Here is a 17,276-nt window from a genome sequence, read left to right on the forward strand (position 1 = left end):
AGAACTGTGCAGAAAAGCTAGTTGGCATTTTGGTTTTGCCACCTCAGTTAATTTTTTAGAGTGTGTGTCTGAGAAAGAAAGAGAAAAACACTGAGAGAGACAGAGACAAAAAGATCAATCTTTGTCTTAATTTTTTGAGGGTAGAGAGTATTTATCCCATGTCCTTACTTCTTTCTGTGCCTTGTACAAAGTGGAACTTTAGGAAAAATTATCCTCCTTTCTTTAAGACACCACAGAATACAGGAAGCATCGAAGATATAAAAAACATTAAAAGATTAGAAAAAAGCCCAAATGTTAGAATCAATGAAATACGGTATGTTTTGACTAGTTAATTTAATAAGAAAACAAATAAAATGGCTTAGCATGCAATTAAGTCAGAAATTATAAAGCCGTGTCTGAAAATGGAGTTCAGCAAACTCCACACTATGTTATTTGTGATAAAGAAGCAAAATTCTTGGGCTTAAGTGATTTATTGGATGAAGTTTAAACACACACATTGGTTATGCTAGGCAAAACATGACCAAATGCACACAAGTGAGACCTGACCCTCATTATTACAGGAATAGGGGACTGCGCTCAGAAAAAGACTTGTCTGTGGCCAGGGACTATTTTAATCTGTGACTAAGCACCTCAGTGATGGAATATAATCTCTATTGTATTTTGTGACATGATTACATCAGCCTGAGAACCACAATCAACAGTCATCAGAATACCAGTAAAATGAACCCAACTTGCCGTTTCAAAATGGTTTGAAAAAGAAAACTAGAGGGAGGTACTTGATAAATGACTGATAAACCAAGAAAACTCACTAAAACCACAAATGGCTAAGAACGTTGAACAGATAATACATATACCACTTCCTTTCTTAACCCCAAAATTAATGCTAACAGTGCTCACCACCTCAAGTTTTTAACCAACAATATTACAGAATCTAAGAAGACTACCAAAACCTAACAGTCTACAATCCAGTGAGTAAAAATACTTAACAACTCTAATGTATGAAAATTGTCTTTTATCTAAAAGCCCTACAATAAAATGTAATGAAAAAATATCATGTGTTATAGAAAACTGCATTTAAAACTAAGATAACAAATAATCCTGTGTTCACATTTTAACCTGGTTGGTTTTAAAAAATCAAAACTACTTTAGTGGCATTTTAGAATTCTTTCCTCAAGGTCAAATTTTTTTCAACCTCACTTAAAAACTATATTGCTAGCACTCTCATGGCGCTCTCTAAGATTAATGGAGCCACTGGTTTCTTCTGTGCATCACTTTCACTCCCCTTCTCATAAAAGTCCATCCCTGTGAAATGCCACTGTCTGCTGCCACAGCCTGCCGACATCCCACTCACATACAAAGCCTGGTGAGATGCGAGTTCCTCTGTGAAGAAAAGACTTCCATGAAGAAAGCCCGCTGAACCTCTCCTTTCTCACTCATTTAACACCAATTTTGGGGCTAAGTATAAAAAATGGGACAAATCATACCCCTAACCCCCACTGCCCTCATATTTGCCTTTGGAACCCAACCACAACATTGTGAGAAAGTCCAGGCAATACCAAGAAGCCAAGTGCAGAAGCTCCAGCTGACAGCCTCGGGAAGGTCTGAGTCAATAGGCAGCATCAATGAGAAAAGTGAGATAGCAAGCCCTCAGAATTCAACCTTCACATTTGAGTTTCTCTAGCTGATGTGAGTGGTACGGAGATAAGTTATCCCTACCGACCCCCTCTACCCAAAGTATAGACTTGAAGGCAAACTAAATGCTGTTATTTTAAGCCACTAAGCCTTACAGTCATTTGTCATGCAGAGCAACACTATAAGTAACTGGAACAGATAAAAACATAAAAATCAATCATATGTTTATATATTAATAAAAAGAACTTAAAGGTAAAATTAAAACCTAAAAGTTACAGTAACATTGAGAAATATGAAATGCTTAGGAATAAATATAACAAAATACGTGAAGACTGCTGAAGTAGACAGAACTATAAAATGATCCCAATGACCCTTGCCCTTGTATAATCCCCTTTCCTTTGAGTGTCAGTAGAACATAATCACTCTTGTGATTATGCTACGTTACATGGCAAAAGGGAGATTATCTGTGATTACCTAATCACATGAATCTTTTTTTTTTTTTTTTTTTTTTTTTTTTTTGAGACAGAGTCTCGCTCTGTCGCCCAGGCTGGAGTGCAGTGGCGCAATCTCGGCTCACTGCAAGCTCCGCCTCCCGGGTTCACGCCATTCTCCTGCCTCAGCCTCTCCGAGTAGCTGGGACTACAGGCGCCCGCCACCACGCCCGGCTAATTTTTTTTTGTATTTTCAGTAGAGACGGGGTTTCACCGTGGTCTCGATCTCCTGACCTCATGATCCGCCCGCCTCGGCCTCCCAAAGTGCTGGGATTACAAGCATGAGCCACCGCGCCCGGCCACATGAATCTTTAAAAGCAGAGTTTTCTCTAGCTAGTAGCAAAAAAAGTCAGAAATTCAAAACATGAACAGGACTGGACACACTACTGCTGGCTTGGTAATGGAGAATTATGTACAAAGTATCCGAGAGCACCTCTAGGAGCTGAGAATGACTCCAGCCTACAGCCAGCAAGAAAAGAGAGTTAAGTCCTACAACCAGAAGGAACTGGGTTTTGCCAACGACCTGAACGACGCTGGAAGGAGATTCTTCCCCAGAATCTCCAGATAAGAATGCAGCCAAGGTGACATTTGGATTTTGGCCTTGTGAAGCCCTAAGCAGAGAACCTGGCTAAGCCTACTTGGACTTCTGACCTACAGAACTGTGAGATAATAAATGGAGGTAGTTTAAAACCTCTAAGTTTGTGGTGATTTGTTACATAGCAATGGAAATCAAATATAACTGCAAAGGAACAAGAGAGAAAGTTTGGGAGGATGGAAATATTCTAGATATTGATTGCAATTATGATAGTGACAACATGGTTATACACATTTGTCAAAACTCAACAAACCCTATTTTAAAATAGATGCATCTTATTGTATATTAATTGTACCTCAATAAAATTGATTTAAAAAGAGTTAATCTCTTTAAAATTTTCTTCTTATGCCTCTTGTCACCCTATACAATACTCTCGTTAATAGTTTTATGTACTCTCTGCTTCAGTACCCCCATCTACTGTTGATTCTCCAGCCCAAGACATTAAATTAAACTCTGAAATGAGAATATTCAATTACCTGTTAGACCTGTCCACTGAAGGATGTGAACTGATTACCATGTTTTGATTTATATTTTTATGAGATTATCTCAAAAAAGTCTAAAATTAAGATCATCTAGGTAAAGCTTAGACCTCTATAAGAAATTTGGTAGTTGGAAAATCCTGTCTTAGAACATTTGTTTCCAAACTATATTTCAAGGTGCCCTAGTATTCAGCCTGATGCCTTAGGAACCATGGGAAAGTAGAGGATGTCACAGGCAGGTATAGGGAGTGGGGAAAACACACAAAGAGGAAACAGGCTCACAAGCTTTAACCAAACAACTTCCCTTTTATCTGCTTTATATATAAAGATTCCATGTAGGAGTTTGTTTTAAAAAGTTGTTCAGCTGCTAAAAATATTTCAAAATAATTACTTTAGAAGTTTGGTAAAGACTTACAAGAAGCATCCTAATTTTATCTTTTTGAGTCACAGGGAACCAATCATAATATAACCAATGTAGCAGGGAAAGAATCTATTACCCCATATTCCATAAGCCCTTTGGGGGCGGCACCAGAGAATAACCTTGTTTCTGGCTCAATGACAGTATGGATCACATCCAATTCATCTCTGTATCACAAAGTGCCTATCACCTAGTACAAACTCAAATGCTTCCCAAGCTTAAAATGATATGCAAATGATGCTGAAAGGTACAATAAAAGGATTGTAAGCTGGCACTCTTTTGTACAGCTTCTAATGCATACCACTTCGAGGTATATTCCCTTAAGAATCTCTAGCACAAGTGAGCCAGGGAGAATGTACAAGACTGTAAATAACAGCACTGTTTGTAACAGTAAAACAATAAACAACTAAAATTTCCATTAAGAAAATAGGTAAGTTATGGCTGGGCGCGGTGGCTCATGCCTGTAATCCCAGCACTTTGGGAGGCCAAGGCAGGCGGATCACCTGAGGTCAGGAGTTCGAGACCAGCCTGACCAATATGGAGAAGCCCCGCCTCTACTAAAAATACAAAATTAGCTGGGTGTGGTGGCATGTGTCTGTAATCCCAGCTACTAAGGAGGCTGAGGCAAGAGAATCACTTGAACCCAGGAGGCAGGGGTTGCGGTGAGACGAGATCGTGCCATTGCACTCCAGCCTGGGCAACAAGAGCAAAGCTCCATCTCAAACAAACAAACAAACAAACAAAACAAAACAAAAAAGAAAAGAAAATGGGTAAGTTATTTATGACATATATATATATATATACACACACACACAATGAAATACTATATAGCAAAGACAACAAAGAAAGTTAAAAATTCATACAAATGAATCTCAACAAATGTTGAGTGGGAAAAATGCAAGTTGCATAATATCATAGGGCATGATACCATCTAAGACAACACTATCTATTGTCAGAGTGGTAGTTACAATGTGTTGAACATAAGGGAGATGTTTTGGGAGGGGTAACCTGGGAAGTTTCCACCATACTGAGAGTGTTTCATTTTTGAAGCTTGGTGTTTGGGTAAATGGGTACTCATTTTATTATCTTCAGCATATTTATATAGTTAGAACATTCATAACACAGTTTTTAAAGTTCTATACCAAGGGTGGGCAAACTAAGGCCTGTTGGCCAAATCCAGCCCATCATCCAGTTTTGTAAGTAAAGTTTTACTGGAACATAGTCACATTCATGGCTGTACTGCAACAGCTGAACTGAGTAACCACAACACAGAAGCCTAAAATATTTATTATCTGTCCCTTTACAGGAAATGTTTGCCAATCTCTGTTCTTTAACAAGATATAAGTAAAGACCTAGAGTGCAAATTAAGGAGCAATTAATTGTGAAATAATCAAATGTAACCATGGACATGGTTATTGGGAAAAATGACCAGCAGAGTTGATAACAGACAGATAAGGGCGGGGGGCGGGATGGAAGAAAACAAATGTTTTGGTCCATTTTTTGTTGCTATAACAGAATACTACAGACTGGGTAATTATAAACAACAGACGTTTATTTGGTTCATGGTTCGCGGGACTGGGAAGTCCAGGTATAGGGGCCTGTATCTGGCAAGGGCCTTCATGCTGTATCATCCCATGGTAGAAAGCAGAAGAGCAAGAGAACACAGAGGGAAAGTGGAAAGGGGCCAAACTTCTCCTTTTATCAGGAACCCACTCCTGTAATAAATAACTCACTCTCACAACAATGGCAATAATCCATTCATAAGGGCTCTGCCCTCATGACCTAATGACCTCTTAAAAGTCCCACTTCTCAGTATTGTTGCATTGGGAATTAGGTTTCCAACACATGAACTTTAGAGGACACATTCAAACCATAACATGTAAAAACAAAATAAGCTTTAGAGCACTGCTGTTCAATAGAATTTTCTAAGATGGCAAAAATGTTCTATATCTGCACTGTCCAACATGGTAGACACTAGCCACATGTGGCCTTTAAGCATGTGAAATATGGCTACTAGGACTGAGACAGAATTTTAAAATGCATTTATTTTTAATTACTTTAAGTATTCACATGTACCAGTGGTAAAGGCACAAATATAAATAATTAAATGGCAGGCTGCAGACAGATTTGAGAATCATATGGTATTTATGGGAACTGAGTCAAATGATTACTCTCCCCAAGAAAGAGGGCATTTAAAAAAAAGGACATAAAGCAAGAGAAGCAGAGATTTAACAGAATTAAAGCAGAATTAAGCAGAATTTAACAGAATTGAAGACTTTCATGCTAATTTATTAAGTGAACAGACATCACATGAATCAGAGGTACAAGAGCTAGAGATGACAGAGAAACCAGAAGACCCACAACTCAAAATAAAAAAGATGAGTCATACACGCCTACATATGAATGAGGAAGATTTTTGGAGTTAATGTTTAGCCAGAAAAGCCAAAAAAGAACTTGGCTTTCTGTTCCTGGCTTATTTCACTTAACATAATGTCCTCTAGGGTCATCCATGCTATTGCAAATGACAGGATTTCAATCTTTTTTATGGCTGAATAATATTTCATTGTGTATATATACTACATTTTCTTTATCCATTTATCCACTGATGGACATTTAGGTTGATTCAACATCTTAGCTATTGTGAATAGTGCTGTAAGACATCTCTTCAACATACTGATTTCCATTCATTTGGATATATATCCAGCAGTAGAGAGTAGAATGGTGGTTACCAGAGGTTGGGAAGGATAGGAAGGTGGGGCCAATGAGAGGTTGGTTAATGGGTACAAAATTACAGTCAGATAGAAAGAATACATTCTACTGTTTAATAGCACAGCAGGGTGACTATAGTTAACAATAATTTATGGTATATTCTAAAATAGGTAGGAGAGAAGATTTGGAAATGTTCTCAACACTGCATGATATATAATAAATATTTGAGGTGATGGATATCTCAATTACTCCCATTTGATCCTTACACATTGTACGCATGCATCAAAATATCACACATACACTATAAATATATAGTTATTATGTATCAATTTTAGAAAGGATTTGTATATTGTTTTTCTCTTCATTTGATCAAAAAAAGACTGCAAAAGATAAGTCAAATTATATTTTCTAGATTTCTGCCATACAGAAAGATGTTTATCTTTTATTACTTCACCAAATTATCAACTAGTCCATGTATGTTTGGCTTCCACTGAAGAAATATTTGTCTAGAAATAAAGTCCTATAAAAAATGACTAAGCTTTTAAAAAATCTTTCATTAAATTGACGTTTGTTCTCTTTTCTACTATGACACACTGTATCTCATTCTTCCTCATCCAAACCACAAAGAAAATATTTCACAAGCTTCTAAAAAATGTTAGTTCATATATTGCACAAGAACATGCTAAGAAAAAGGAACATGTGAGGAACAAATTATCTCACCACAAACCAGCTGAGTTGATTTCTATAGATTTGATGAAATCAGTTATCTGATTTCCAGGGTCTAGCAATAGTTTTTTGCTTGTTTGTTTTGGTTTAGAGTTTAAAGAAATCTGCCTAATAATATACAGACACAGAAAGATATATTCAGTATCTGATCTAATCACTACTGGCATAAGAAATAAATAGTATTTCTTGGGGAATCTGTCCAAATACTTGTATTTAGATATCAACATGAACTTATTTTATTTCCTTTTTTTAAGAGATGAGGTCTCACTTTGTCACCCAGGCTGGAGTGCTGTGGCATGATCACAGCTCACTATAGCCTTCAACTCCTGGGCTCAAGTTATCTTCCCACTTCAGCCTCCTGAGTAGCTGGGACTACAAGCACGTGCTAATTTTTAAATTTTTTTGTAGAGACAGAGTCTCACTATACTGCCCAGGCTGGTCTCAAACTCTTGGACTCAAGTGATCCTCCCACCTCAGCCTTCCAAAGTGCTGGGATGACAGGTGTAAGCCACTGTGCCTGGCCTGATCTTATTCTTCAGAAAAATTAGGCTAGGGGAAAATTTAATTAGGCTAGGGGAAAAGAAAACTGGAGGAATCACATTACCTGACTTCAAATTATACTACAGAGCTATAGTAACCAAAACAGTATGGTACTGGCATAACAGACTCACAGACCAATGGAACAGAAGACAGAACCCAGAATCAAATCCACATATCTACAGTGAACTCATTTTCAACAATGGTGCCAAGAACATACATTGGGGGAAAAGTGCTGGGAAAACTGGATATCCATATGCAGAAGAATGAAAATAGACCCCTATCTCTCACCATATACAAAAATCAAATCAGAATGAATTAAAGACTCAAATCTAAGACCTCAAACTGTGAAACTATTTTTTTTTTTTTTGAGACAGAGTCTTGCTCTGTTGCCCAGGCTGGAGTGCAGTGGCATGATCTCAGCACACTGCAACTTCCACTTCCTGGTTCAAGAGATTCTCCTGCCTCAGCCTCCTGAGTAGCTGGGACTACAGGTGCCTGCCACCACACCTGGCTAATTTTTGTATTTTTAGTAGAGACAGGGTTTCAACATATTGGTCAGGTGGTCTTGAACTCCTGACCTTGTGATCTGCCTGCCTCAGCCTCCCAAAGTGCTGGGATTACAGGCGTGAGCCATCACACCCAGCCCGAAACTATTAAAATAAAGCATTGGGGGAAATGCTCTAAGACACTAGACTGGGCAAAGATTTCTTGAGTAATACCCTGTAAGCACAGGCAATCAAAGCAAAAATGGACAAATGGGATCACATCAAGTTAAAAAAACTTCTGCACAGCAAAGTAAACAATCAACAAAGTGAAGAGACAGCCCATGGAATGGTAAAAAATATTTGTAAACTATCCAGCTGACAAGGGATTAATAACCAGGATATACAAGGAGCTCAAACAACTCTATAGGAAAAAAAAATCTAATAATCTGATTTGTAAAATGAGCAAAACCATCATCACTGGCCATCAGAGAAATGCAAATCAAAACTACCATGAGATACCATCTCACACCAGTTAGAATGGCAATCACTAAAAAGTCAGGAAACAACAGGTGCTGGAGAGGTGGAAAAATAGGAACACTTTTACACTGTTGGTGGGACTGTAAACTAGTTCAACTATTGTGGAAGTCAGTGTGGCGATTCCTCAAGGATCTAGAACTAGAAATACCATTTGACCCAGCCGTCCCATTTCTGGGTATATACCCAAAGGATTATAAATCATGCTGCTCTAAAGACACATGCCCACATATGTTTATTGCGGCACTATTCACAATAGCAAAGACTTGGAACCAACCCAAATGCCCATCAATGATAGACTGGATTAAGAAAATGTGGCATATATATACCATGGAATACTATGCAGCCATAAAAAAGGATGAGTTCATGTCCTTTGTAGGGACATGGATGAAGCTGGAAACCACCATTCTGAGCAAACTATCGCAAGGACAGAAAACCAAGCATCACATGTTCTCACTCATAGGTGGGAATTGAACAATAACAATACTTAGACACAGGGTGGGGAACATCACACACTGGGGCCTGTCATGGGGTGGGGGGAGGGGGAAGGGATAGCATTAGGAGATATACCTAATGTAAATGAGGAGTTAACGGGTGCAGCACACCACATGGCATATGTATACATATGTAACAAACCTGCACATTGTGCACATGTACCCCAGAACTTAAAGTATAATAAAAATAAATAAATAAATAAAAATAAAAAATAAAAATGAGCAAAAGATCTGAATAGACATTTCTCAAAAAAAGTCATATAAATGGGAAGCAGGCATATAAAAAGGTGCTCAACATCATTGATCATCAGAGAAATGCAAATCAAAACGACAATTAGATAGCATGTCATCCCAGGTCAAATGACTTTTATCCAAAAGACAGGTGATATGTTTGGCTTTGTGTCCCCACCCAAATCTCATCTCAAATTGTAATCCCCATATATCGGGGGAGGGTCCTGGTGGGAGGTAACTGGATTATAGGAGAGATTTCCCCGATGCTGTTCTCATGATTGTGACTGAGTTCTCTTGATATCTGATGGTTTAAAAGTGGCACTTCCCCCTTTGCTTTCTCTCTCCTACCCCCACGTGAAGAAGGTACTTGATTCTCCTTCGCCTTCTACCATGATTGTAAGTTTCCTGAGGCCTCCCCAGCCATGCGGAACTGAGTCAATTAAACCTTTCTTCTTCATAAATTGCCCAGTCTCAGGTAGTTCTTTTCTTTTCTTTTTTTTTTTTTTTTTTTTTTTTTTTGAGATGAAGTCTCACTCTGTTGCCCAGGCTGGAGTGCAGTGGTGCGATCTCGGCTCACTGCAATCTCCACCTCTCAGGTTCAAGCGATTCTCGTGCCTCAGCCCCCCTGAGTAGCTGGGACTACAAGTGCACGCCTCCATGCCCAGCTAATTTTTTGTATTTTTAGTAGAGACAGAGTTTCACCATGTTGGCAGGCTGGTCTCAAACTCCTGACCTCAGGTGATCCGCCCACCTTGGCCTCCTAAGGTGCTGGGATTACAGGTGTAAGTCACCACGCCCGGCCACAGGTAGTTCTTTAAAGCAGTGTGAAAACGAACTAATACAACAGGCAATAAAAAATGCTGGTAAGGATGTGGAGAAAACAGAACCCTCATACATTAAAACTACCATGAAAAAATTAAAAGTCCAATAAAAGAAATAAACTGTAAAGTTGAAGAAGTCTCCCAAAAAGTAGAACATAATGACAAAGATGGAGAACAAGAAAGAAATGAAATTTAAAGAAGCAGGCTAGGAGATATCATATCTTAATGGGAAGTTCCAGAAAGAGAAAACAAAAGGGAAGAATTAATCCAAGAAATCAAAGGGTACACTGAGAATATTCCATAAACTTCTAAAAAAAGAAAAAACAAACAATTAGATCAGATACAAATAATCAAGAACTAGGATGGCTTTGGATTCTCAATACTTACACAGTAAACAAGAAAACAATGAGGTATGGACTCCAATATCTGAATGAAAGAGTTTTCAACCTTTAATTCTATATCCAAGTACAAGCACAGAATATGCCATTTTCATAAACAGCATCTCAGAAAACTTATTTCCCATGCCCGCTTTTGCAAGAAGGTACTGGAGGATGTGCTCTACCAAAGGACAGTGTAAATCAAGAAAAAAATAAGACATATCATAAAGAAAACTGGAGATCTAACACAACAGAGACATATAGGAAGATCTCAGGATAAATACTTGCATCTGACACAGAGGGCAGCTAGTCCAGATTAGAAGAATGTAACTCAAAAGACAGTCATAATGAGGGTTGTTATCACCAAGATGAACTGCTAATGTAAGAACAGAATGTTCAGGAAATACGAAGAGAACACAAAATAATTGTTTTGTTCCCTAAGAAGGCAGGAGGGGATGAGATATAATCCAAAGCTGAGGTGAAAAGATCACCTTTAGATAGGAACAACTGCTACTGAGACTCCAGAGTTCTGAACACAGATGAAGTGGACAATATCGAAGCTGTCTTCGAACGGTTTCTATTGTCTCTGTAAATTAGGAAGAAAACCCACTTGCTAAGCATAAAAGAGAAGAGGTAAGTTTGGGGTTTGAAGAGGGGGGAAAAGTTGAAATAACTGTTAAAAATAGAAGGAAAAGTTAACTAGGGAAAGATAGTAGGCTGTCTAAGCAGTGTTGAAACTGCTGCACTGGTTCCTCTATTAATTTATGATCATGAATCTGCTCCGTCGAAACTTTTCTTCAGCAGTACTTGGCTGCTTAGATACAGATTATCTAGTTATGGGGGCTCACCAGAGTTACAATTTCATTTCATTTGAAGAAGGGCAAAGATAAGAATATAAGTTAGAGTATTATTTAAATAATGAGCTATGAACTTTAACATGGATAAGAAAGAAAATGAGAAAGGATAACATGTATTAAATGGTTAGGATAATGCCAAGGCAATATTAAGCAATAAAAAAGACAAGCTATTATTATTACTAACCACAGTCCTCCAGCAGTAAGTGATTTCCATCACTCTAATTTGCAATCATATATATATATATATATATATATATATCTCACTCTCTTCTACCACATTGAGCTCTTTGAGGATGAGTAGTATGTCTTACTCATCTTTGTCTCTTCCCAAAGCCTAACTCAGTAGTTAGCATGCTGTAAGAGGCTCTTAAATGTGTATGATTAAACCAACAAATCAAATACCCTGCTTTTAAGCTACCCATATAGGGCATTATCACCTTAACATTAATTCAGAAAAATAGATATCTCCTTAACATTAATTCAGAAAAACAGATATTTTCAAGAAAGGCATCTAAGGGCCACTGACGATTCAATGGTGGAAATTTACTAAGTAGCTAACAGCATGATTGATAGGCGTTTTCTTGTACTGCAGACTATAGAATTAGCATGAGGAAGAAAATGAGTTAACGCACAGTACATGAAAACTGAAAGTATGTTTTCTCATTTTTAAGGGGCAGGAGGGACCAATCCCTGCCTCTATTTTTAATCAGTTTAGTACCCCACAATGTTTCATGAAATGTATACTCCAAAGCATAATCTAGCCAATGCTGATCAAATATATGCATAAAGACTTCAAAGTGAGTTCAAGAACATATACTAATCTGTGAGCTGGCCAGGCCCTTTAACTTCCTCTTTGCTTTAGGCAGAGAGCAGATCCCCCAAATAAGAATGTACTTTCCCTGGTTTATTGAAGGCCATCTTTTTTAGCTGTAGATCCAATTGAAAAAAAAAAAGGATTTTACTTTTGCTGTTGCTTAAGTTAATATAATGTTCATTTAAAAATATTCATAGGGAAAAATATACAGCTTTGATATAAAAGTAGACACATATAGGATATAGTGAATTACAACCTTAAGTGTAAGCTGTGCTAAAAATCATCTTTAGTAAATGTGTTCTTTGAAACTGTTGGTCCTCATAAGTCTGAAGCACTATGTAATACCTAATACGCTACTAAAACCAGCCAGGCCCAGTAGCTTACCCCTATAATCCCAGCATTTTGGGAGGCTGAGGTGGGAGGATCTCTTAAGCCCAGGAGTTGAAGACTAGCCTGGGCAACAAAGTGAGACCCCGCCTCTACAAAAATAAAAATTAAACAATTAGCTGGGTCTGGTGGCAGGCACCTGTGGTCCTAGCTACATGGGAGGCTGAGGCAAGAGGATCCCTTGAGACCAGGAGGTTCAGGTTGCAGTGAGCCATGTTCAAGCCACTGTACTCCAACCTGTTATGACAGAGCGAGACCCTGTCTCAAAAAATATATATACTAAAACACCTAAACCTCTAGGTCTAATACCTTGTGGAAAATATATGCAGAGTTTTCATCTGAGACGATAAAACAGTTCCTTGTCTCTATATTTTCTAACCTGTATTCTAATAAGCAGAAGTCACAACAGAAGCTAGGAAAAGGGGATTTCAGGCAGTGAACAAAAAGGAAAGAAAAAACGTTTTGCAATAGGATACTTCTTAGTCCAATTTGACTCCCTTCAACACTCTTGTTTTTGCCTGAAGGTCCCAAGAACTGTCCCATCTCTACTTTCAACGAAAGAACTTGCAGTTTCTGGCCAGAGTTGACCTCCTTCCCAGAGCTACTACAGAAAAAAGAGCACCTGCTCTGGCTGCATCCCCATTCACAATTGCTGATTTGTAAATTAAGCAATTCAACTACAGCAATGTGTGTGTTTGTTAGTCATTAAGAACAATACATTTGAGGGGGATGGGTTGAAAATAAAAGAAAAAACAAAATGATAAAATGTTTGGGTTTTGGGAAAACAGGAAAGAATGACAGATACAATCCAAAGCAGAGCTTGTCTGCCAGCAACAAGGGAGAAACCTGGCAACAGATTACAAAGGTTTCCTTTTCCTCTACCGTCTTCTCTTTACTTCAGTGAAAGTTAAAGACACATCATAGGTGGTATAAACAGGGACATGCTAGATCAAGTTTGGGTACACAAACTGTAATCTAATCTATCTGCATTTCAGAGTAATACCCAGAGGACAGACATCTTCATATAGCTACTGAACATATTCTTTTGTTTGTCCCGTACGCAGCTCAAAATCATCAAATAGTAATGTGCAATTTTACCTATAAATTCAGGATAAACGTAATGAAATTTTTTAAAAATCTAAGTTTTTTTAGAAATAAAAAATAGCCAAGCACAATGGCTCACACCCAGCCATTTTGGGAATCCCAGCATTTTGGGAAGCTTTGGAGGGAGGATCACTTGAAGCCAGGAGTTTGAGGCCAGCTTGGTCAACATAGCAAGACTCTTGTTTCTAAAAATAAAAAAAAGATGCCAGGCATGGTAGCATGCACCTGGATCCCAGCTGCTCAGGAGGATGAGGCGGGAGGATTGCTTGAGCCTAGGAGTTCAAGGCTACAGTGAGCCGTGATCATCACTGCACTCTAGCCTGGACAACAGAGCGAGACCTTGTCTCTAAAAAATTAAAATTAAAAAAAGCTTCATAATTATCATTAGACATAGTTGTGGCCAAAATTCTAGTTAACAAAAAATTCAGGCTAAGAGATACACTATAAAAACATATTTTTAATAGAAATATCCTTTTGCATAAAACTTTTCTTATAAAAATTTTTCAAAAAATACAGATACAATCTAACAAAAATTATGCTAAAATATCAGTTTTTCTCCGATGATTCAGAAGATACTTGAAGATTCTGCCTAGCTTCAATAATTTATTGAAAACATGACATGAGTCTCATAAAATAGCTTAGAAGTAGTTCCCCAGTTTGAGTTATTATTTTATTTCTTATATCACTCTTGTATCTTCTACATCAATAACCACTAGATAACAAATGTTTGCTGCACCTAGGGAATACAATCCTTTACTGTGACTTGTCTGTAAACATTTTCTTAACTAAAAATTAATTCCAAATTATCTGAAACAGATGCTATCCAAACCATAACAAGTATATTCCAACGAGATGCAACATGGCCTGGCTATTCTTTTATAGATTCAATCCCATAAACCCAACACCCAACTTGAGTTGTTTTTGTTTTCAATGAAGTAAAATTACCATAGATATGAAAGCTGTATTACCTTCATAATGTTAACTAAATCTGTTTGATAGTAGCGATCCTGATGTGCATTTGCTGCCGCTAGGGTAAGAAGATAATCATTCCTTGCATGGGTAGCTTTGGAATTACACTCAGATCGCCGGGCTTTTAACTAAAACATAGCAAAGTAAAATAATCAGTGGAAACTGATATTGTACTACAAAACACATAGGAATCCTATTCTTAGTTTGCAATTAATGGCTCCCCAACAAGAATAAAGGTAACCATGTGGGGAAAACATTTATACATATATAAAAATTATTCATCACTACTGAGGAATGAAACAGTGACTAGAACTGTTACACAGGGCAGGAGCATTTTCAAATATTTGCTTAACATACTTCTAAAGCTTTGTAGATAACTTAAAAATATTTTGCCCATTTTATTCAAATGACTAAATAAAGGTTCTGAAATAAGTACCTTATCTTCAAAGGTATGGGTAAATCTAGTGGAGTTGGAAAACAGTTTTTTAAAAATCAGCACTCCTAATGTGCCAGATGAACTGCATGCTAGTTTGAAGCCTGGCAGCCACAGCCAGGTCTCTAAGCTTACTTAATCAGGCATTCCACAGTGTGAAGTTTCCGAAGGAAAAACTCAATCACATCTGGCCCAGAATATCACTCAGGGGTCTAAATCTAAATGAAATAGATTTTGTAGAGCTTTCCAAAGCCCCCGGATTAAGTCTCTTGGACTAAGAGCTAAAGACAACAGGCTACCTAAGCAGGTAAGCTCCAGAAACTTATCCCTAATGCAGTCTTGAGAAGCAAGTGTGTCCAAGGTGTTGACAGCTGGGTGCAAAACCCCCATGAACTGGGAGGGAAAGTTCCTCCCTGAGTCAGTGACTTTAAAATGCTTCTCTAAGGTAGAAATAATCCACCTCCACCCTCAAAGATCCAATTCTCTGTTTTACAAGCTAAGAGGTTTCTCAGTTGTGAAATACACTTATTGAAAACTTACCTTTACACTTGCCTTCTGTAAACTGATTCTTGATTGAAAAAGACTAAGTTTAGATCTATAATAAAAATAGAAAAGTATGTTTAATAAAATCATCTAATTATGTCACAATAAAATTACTAAATATATTATTAAATTTTAAAAATAACCTTTTTTGAAGATACTGCTCTAAAAAAGAATGAAAAAATGGAAAACCAAGAGTAATGATTATTTTCCTTTATTTTACTACAGGAAGAATTTATTATTATGGTAAAACAGGAAATACTGGGATTAATATAAGAAAAATATCCAGAATGACCAAAAAAAAAAAAAAAACTTGACCAAAAAAAAAATCAAAATATATTGGTGTCTCCTAATAAACAAGAGCCATCAAACTATAGACTATTCTCAGTACCATACAACTTCATACACTTTAGTTCCTGCAAAGGTTAGAGAGACCCAGGGACAACCAACCCATGGAGGCAAGCATCAGCAAACTTTCAGGGCTGTGTGTGAAAGACTCTAACAAGACCAGTAAGGCAATAATGCAATCAATAGGCTCTACGAAGTCCTTACTTCTGTTATTTCCCCCATTAAAAGTACTTCTTGTTTGGGTACCTGCCTGTGTGCCTCCTCTGCTCTAAGGGGGTATTCTGAACTTACTGAGAAAGTCCTGGGACTCTCTGCCCTGTATGATGTAATCTTCTCCCACTCTTGTGTTCTTATCTCCCTTGATCCTTTTTCAGTTTGGAAGAGTAACCATAATCTAACAATAGGTAGTACAAACATGTTGATTTTACCCAAACAGCTACAGATAACCATATGGAGATAGTCAACAGACAAATGCTAGGGAACAAGCAACACTCCTAGGACCAGTGATTTTTTTTAAAGCTGCAATGTTTGTCTTGACTTCAGTGTCAGGGTGATTTCTATGGGAGAATTCAATACATGTGCTGGCAGCTGTGCCTCATGAAGTAAAGTTGCTGGCCAGTTTGGGACTGGATGATGGAGCAGTCAGTCTTTGAAAAGCCAGTGTGAAGAGGATAGGAAAAGGAGCCTCTTATTTTTCTAACAAGAGAAAACATTCAGGGATGAACACATATGCAGCCCATCTACTTCCCCATCGTTAAAAAAATTGGGTTTAAAAGATTCCTGTTATTTTTTACCTTGTCATAGTCATATTTCATAATGATTTTATTTATTTATTTATTTTGAGACGGAGTCTCGCTCTGTTGCCCAGGTTGGAGTGCAGTGGCATGATCTCTGCTCACTGCAACCTCCGCCTCCCGGGTTCATGCCATTCTCCTGCCTCAGCCTCCCGAGTAGCTGGGACTACACGCGCCTGCCACCACGCCCAGCTAATTTTTTGTATTTTTAGTAGAGACGGGGTTTCACCATGTTAGTCAGGATGGTCTCGATCTCCTGACCTTGTAATCCACCCGCCTCGGTCTCCCAAAGTGCTGGGATTACAGGCGTGAGCCACCGCGCCCGGCCCCAATTATTTTATTTTTATTAATCATATTCCTGTTCATTTTATCTAGAAAAGTAAAGGCTACAAACTCAAATCTCTGAGAAAGTCTTTTCAGAATAAGACTGTGTTTGGGGATATTCCCAGTTCTCCTTTTTTTACAGTCGTTACCCAAATAGGCTGAGTTGCATGTAGA

General features: G+C 37.9%; 1 protein-coding gene across 3 annotated transcripts in view; it reads right to left on the reverse strand.

The window, feature by feature from the left end:
* Nucleotides 1–17,276, reverse strand: part of FCHSD2 (FCH and double SH3 domains 2) — a 342,640-nt gene that overhangs the window by 150,581 nt on the left and 174,783 nt on the right. For all 3 annotated transcript variants that reach the window (XM_055282851.2, XM_063641345.1, XM_055282853.2), the window contains exons 7-8: nucleotides 15,637–15,691; nucleotides 14,663–14,791 (exon numbers count right to left, since the gene is read on the reverse strand). In XM_055282851.2, the coding sequence (XP_055138826.1) occupies nucleotides 14,663–14,791; nucleotides 15,637–15,691 (184 nt within the window). The remainder of the gene's footprint in view (nucleotides 1–14,662; nucleotides 14,792–15,636; nucleotides 15,692–17,276) is intronic.

Source organism: Symphalangus syndactylus, chromosome 6 (assembly GCF_028878055.3).
Source record: "Symphalangus syndactylus isolate Jambi chromosome 6, NHGRI_mSymSyn1-v2.1_pri, whole genome shotgun sequence".
NCBI lineage: Eukaryota > Metazoa > Chordata > Mammalia > Primates > Hylobatidae > Symphalangus > Symphalangus syndactylus.